Source organism: Callorhinus ursinus, unplaced genomic scaffold (genome assembly GCF_003265705.2).
Source record: "Callorhinus ursinus isolate GAN/ISIS: 27379988/994484 unplaced genomic scaffold, GSC_fseal_2.0 scaffold4, whole genome shotgun sequence".
Lineage (NCBI taxonomy): Eukaryota > Metazoa > Chordata > Mammalia > Carnivora > Otariidae > Callorhinus > Callorhinus ursinus.
The window spans coordinates 1,108,304-1,113,367 of record NW_027397066.1 but is presented as its reverse complement, the minus strand read 5'-3'; the positions used below and the strand labels follow the sequence as shown (position 1 = coordinate 1,113,367).

At 49.1% G+C, this 5,064-nt stretch overlaps 1 protein-coding gene across 1 annotated transcript in view; it reads right to left on the bottom strand.

Moving 5' to 3' along the window:
- NSD2 (nuclear receptor binding SET domain protein 2) overlaps positions 1-3,990 on the bottom strand; it is a 61,436-nt gene extending 57,446 nt beyond the window's left edge. The window contains 2 exon segments of the mRNA XM_073891312.1: positions 3,380-3,957; positions 3,960-3,990. Coding sequence (XP_073747413.1) covers positions 3,380-3,957; positions 3,960-3,975 — 594 coding nt within the window. The 5' untranslated portion in view covers positions 3,976-3,990.
- Between the last annotated feature and the right edge of the window lie 1,074 nt (positions 3,991-5,064).

Below are 5,064 nucleotides of genomic sequence, written 5' to 3'. Positions count from 1 at the left end.
CACACACACACACACACACACACACACACACACACACACACACACACCTAAAAAAGGAGCATGCTTGGGGCACCTGGGTGGCTCAGTTGATTAAGCATATGCCTTTAGCTCAGGTCATGATCTCAGAGTCCTGGGATCGAACCCCACATTGGGCTCCCTGCTCAGCGGGGAGTCTGCTTCTCCCTCTCCCTCTGCCTGCCTCTCTGCCTACTTGTACTCTCTATCTCTCTGTCAAATAAATAAAATCTTAGATAGATAGATAGATAGATAGATAGATAGATAGGCAGGCAGGCAGGCAGGCAAGCATGGGCCCACCTGCATGGCTCATTGAGCATATGCCTGACTCTTGATTTCAGCTCAGGTCATGATCTCAGGGGCATGGGATCCACTCAGCAGGGAGTCTGCTTTTCCCTCCCTCTGTTCCTCCTCCTACTGTCTCGCTCACTCACTCTCTCTCTCTCAAATAAATAAAATCTTAAAAAAAATAAAAAGGGAAGGGCGCCTGGGTGGTTCAGTCAGTTAAGCATCTGCCTTCAGCTCAGGTCCTGATCTCGGGGTTCTGGGACTGAGCCCCACATCAGGCTCCCTGCTCTGTCGGGAGCCTGCTTCTCCCTCTGCCTCTCCCTTTGCCTGCCGCTTCCCCTATTTGTGCTCGCTCTCTTTCTCTCTGTCAAATAAATAAATAAAACCTGCGGTATCAGGGTGGCTTGGGTCATGATCTGCAGGTCCTGGGATTGAGCCCTGTGTCTGGCTCCCAGCTCAGCGGGGAGTCTGCTTCTCACTCGCCCTCTGCCCCGCCCCCTGCAACTTGTGCTCAGTCTCTTTCTCTCAAATAAATAAAATCTTAAAAAAAAAAAAAAAGAGCATGCTTCCCCTGCTATCACTTCATCAAAATTGTCCCTTGCCCTAGCTAAAGAATCAGCGCAGTGCCTGGCACACACAGTAGGTACTCAACATTATGAAGAGCCCTACAAATACCTACTCCCACGGCCTGGTTGATGGTCTTTAATGGTGCTTTATTCACTTGGTCAAGGAAGAATTTTCATGGATCAAATCCATACCCTGACCCTCCCGCTCCCCAGCCACGTGTTTGTCAGTTCTCTGGAGCATGTGCATCACCCAGCAGGAAAGCACCTAGAGTGGCAAGGACACCAGGAGGGCTTGGCAGCAAGTCTCAGCTCCATTTGTGATCTGAGTCCTGGGGCTCTAAGCCTCAGTGTCTCCACCTCAGAACACAGGTCACTTAGGAAGCTGGAGACCTGACCAGCGCCACTACCACCCCACACACAGTCAGTTTGACTCCTGGTCTCCTCGTGAGTGTGAGTGAACTCCTGAGCTTTCCCCTAAGAGCTCTACATACTTGGGCAAGTTGCTGAACTTGTTGGGCTTCCGTTTCCTTGTCTGTAACCAAGGACAGCAGCTCTGAAATCTCACTAGCTGTTAAAAAGATCAGTGTGCATGGTGGGAAGGGCCCAGAGCTGCCACATACACACTTTCAAAAAAATGCCAGCTGGCTCCTCCACAGCGAGCACCCCAGCTTTACATTCTTGTGTCATCTAAGCAACACGGCGGCCCCATGAGGATGAGTAGTACCGCCCCCACGCCGAAGAGGGAGAGTCGAAACTCAGATGCTCTACCCATACTTTCACAAAACCAAGCAGCAGAGCTAGGAATCACTCGCACTGGCCTCCCCCCTATGAGAGCGAGATCCCCCCACAGCCGTGGGCACTTCAAACCCCCTGTGGCAGCCCGCTCACTAAACCGATCTTTTAAAAGATTCACTGTTGTAGGGGCGCCTGGGAGGCTCAGCCGGTGAAGCATCCGCCTTCGGCTCAGGTCATGATCTCAGGGTCCTGGGATGGAGCCCTGCGTCGGGCTCCCCGCTCTGCGGGAAGCCAGCTGCTCCCTCTGCCTCTGCTGCTGCTCTGCCTACTTGTGCTCTCTTTCGCCCTCTCTCTTACTCTGTCAAATAAATATTTTAAAAATAAAATTTAAAAATAAAAAATTCACTGTTGTAATTATATTAGCAAAAGCTAAACAGCTCCTGAGCACTTAAAAACACTTTTTTTTTAAACCCTTAAAAAAATCTTCATTATTTTAAAGATTTCAAGGAAACTGGCCATTTCCCCTCTTATCTGTGGAAACTGTCAATAAAATTCCTCAACAGTAATTTTAAACTAAATATTCCAACTTTGGTGATGATTAAATATTCCAACCCAAACTGGTTTCAGGTTCCCTTTGCCTACCCCTGCAAGTGAGCCCGGAGCTTCAAGTAAATACCAATGGGCACCAGGCACCTTCCAGATTCTGTTCATACAGACTACATATAGACTGTCAGGCCCTGGCACCCTCCCTACCTCCTTCTGCCAAGGCCAAAGCTCCCTGGCTCTTTTCTATGGCTAATACTCATTTAAGTAGTGGGCCATCCTGAATGCCACTTTAAGACACAGGGACATTGGGGCGCCTGGGTGGCTCAGTTGTTAAGCATCTGCCTTCGGCTCAGGTCACGATCCCAGGGTCCTGGGATCGAGCCCCGCATCAGGTTCCCTGCTCAGCGGGAAGCCTGCTTCTCCCTCTCCCGCTCCCCCTGCTTGTGTTCCCTCTCTCACTGTCTCTCTCTGTCAAATAAATAAATAAAATCTTAAAAAAAAAAAAAAAAAAGACACAGGGACATAAACCACTACATTCCTTCATTATAAGTTAGAGGTTTCCACCCAGTGTTAGATGAGTGAACACTTGCTCAGATGTGCTCAAGTGCTGGGCTCTGCACTAGGAACCAAGAATGTGAAAGTGTAAGACACAGCCCCAGCCATCAAGGAGGCAGACCATCTGCTGGACCACCTGGTAGAGGAGACAAGTGGACAGGGAACCATGTGGAAGGACAGGAGCACTTGCACAACACAGCTCTGCTTCCCACTCCTCAGATGGTATAAATTGAAGAAGCCCCATGCTAGATCCCAACACACCTCCATGATTAGGCTAAAGAATGTCTCCGGAGAGAAGATCCATGAAAACAGCACAGCCTAAAGGTCAAGGGCTCTGGAACTGGCCAGACGGGGGTTTAGAAACTGGTCTTACCTCTCTTTAGCCATTTTAATCTTGAACACTTAGTTAATCTCTCCAGGCCTCACAACTGGCTTAACGGGCTGCCGTGAGGCTTGGGGGAGGCAATGCCAGGGTTTCCTGAAGTTGGGCCCCAGGCACAGCCCGGGGCCCAGGGTTGGCCGAGTGCAGACAGGGAGAGTTGGAAAGCAGACGCACGGCGGCCCCTCGTCCCCTCCACCCCGCCCCGCGTGCGGAGGCCCCCCGCGTGGCTCTTAGCTCACGGTAACTAGCTGCTGCACTCAACCCTACCCTGGCCACAGCTCCTCACAGATACCTTTTTATCTGAGGGACTTGAGATCTTGGACACCAGTGCTGCTTCAACAAGACCCTGCTCCAGTAAGGAGTCATATTTTATGCTTCTCTTCCTGCTCCTTCTTGCCTTATTTTCTGGTTTTTGTCCATTTTCTTCTGACTGGGACACAGCAGCAGCACTGTCACCACAAATTGAAGATTCAAAGAGAGGTTTCCCATTCATGTATGTTTTGGTGATCTTCAGCTTAATTTCCGGAGAGCCATTTTTGATAGGGGTGGTGTTAGGCGGTGTCCCAAGTCCTTTCCCTTCCTGGGACTCAAAACGTAATTTGGCATCATGAGCACCAGGTTCTCCATTAAATACACGGGAAGTTAGGTCTTTCAGCTTCTCAGATGGAATAAAGGGAAGGGCATCATGGCCATTAAATTTCTGCATGACCCCCTCCTGCAGACTGGTAGAGAGGTGGGCTTTGCTGAGGAATACAGAACATTCACGATTCACTTCACAGTTCTGAGTCTTTCCATTTGTATTGCCAAGGATTTCCGGTGCCTGCTTCATTTTTTTGTACTTTACAACTTTCTGAACAGAAAGAGGACTTTTTTGATGCTAAATTCCATTCAGCCCAGATGCTTCCGTTCTTAGAACACTACAGTATTAGAAAAACAAAAATAAAAAGAAACATTATGCTTAAAACCTAACATAAGTATGCCAACACCTCTACACCTTTGTGTGGTTATTTGTTTTGAGGCATTTATGATACTTCCATCATAAACAGGAGGGAGTTCCAATGCCATAAAAATGAGACAGAATGACAAAATGATAAAGTTGAAAGGAAAGGAAAGGGACAATTTTTAAGGGGGGGAGGGGACACAAAAGTCAGGCACGGAAACACGAATCGTGCCACCACCACTAACCAGCAACGTGGCTGTGGACAGTTGCTTCAATCGGCTCAATCACTGTTAAATGGGGAGTTCACCATTAGTACATGTGCCTGAGGCAGCTCATACAAAGACAGGCCTTTGGGGGCGCCTGGGTGGCTCAGACGGTTAAGCGTCTGCCTTCCTTTCAGGTCATGATCCCGGGGTCCTGGGGTCAAGCCCTGCTTCAGGCTCCCTGCTCAGGTGCCTGCTTCTCCCTCTCCCCTGGGTTGTGCTCTCTCTCTCCCTCTCTCTCTCTCTCTCCCTCTCTCTCTCTCTCTCCCTCTCTCGCTCACTCACTCTCTCAAATAAATGAAATCTTTAAAAACAAAACAAAACAAAACAAAACACAAAGACAGGCCTTTGAAAAAGGACAAGAGGGAAGAGCTCAAAACCAAAGTTCCCCTGGTTGCAGCTGAGGAGGACTCCCAGGCAGAGGTTCATCAACATGCCCAAAGTTACTAATCAGCACTGTTGAAAACCAGATCTCCCAAAGCCTAGCACACCATTAGTTCCAGGTTAATGGTGGGGGGAGTTACAAGTGAGAAAACAACCCGAATCAGTGCTGGTTCATGCTCAGGCTAACCTCCGTCATCCACCCCCTCCCTGCCCCAGCCCAAATTAAATGCTTAAGACAAGAAGCACTGTAGTAATGGCAAATTTTATTTAGCTATCTCCTGAAGATTAACTAGCAAGGTCAACACTGCTGAGCCTTAACATGTACTACTTGCAATGTGCCCTGCTGGTCACTTGAGGCCCAAGGGCGAGGGGGGGGGCAGTTTTAGGAAG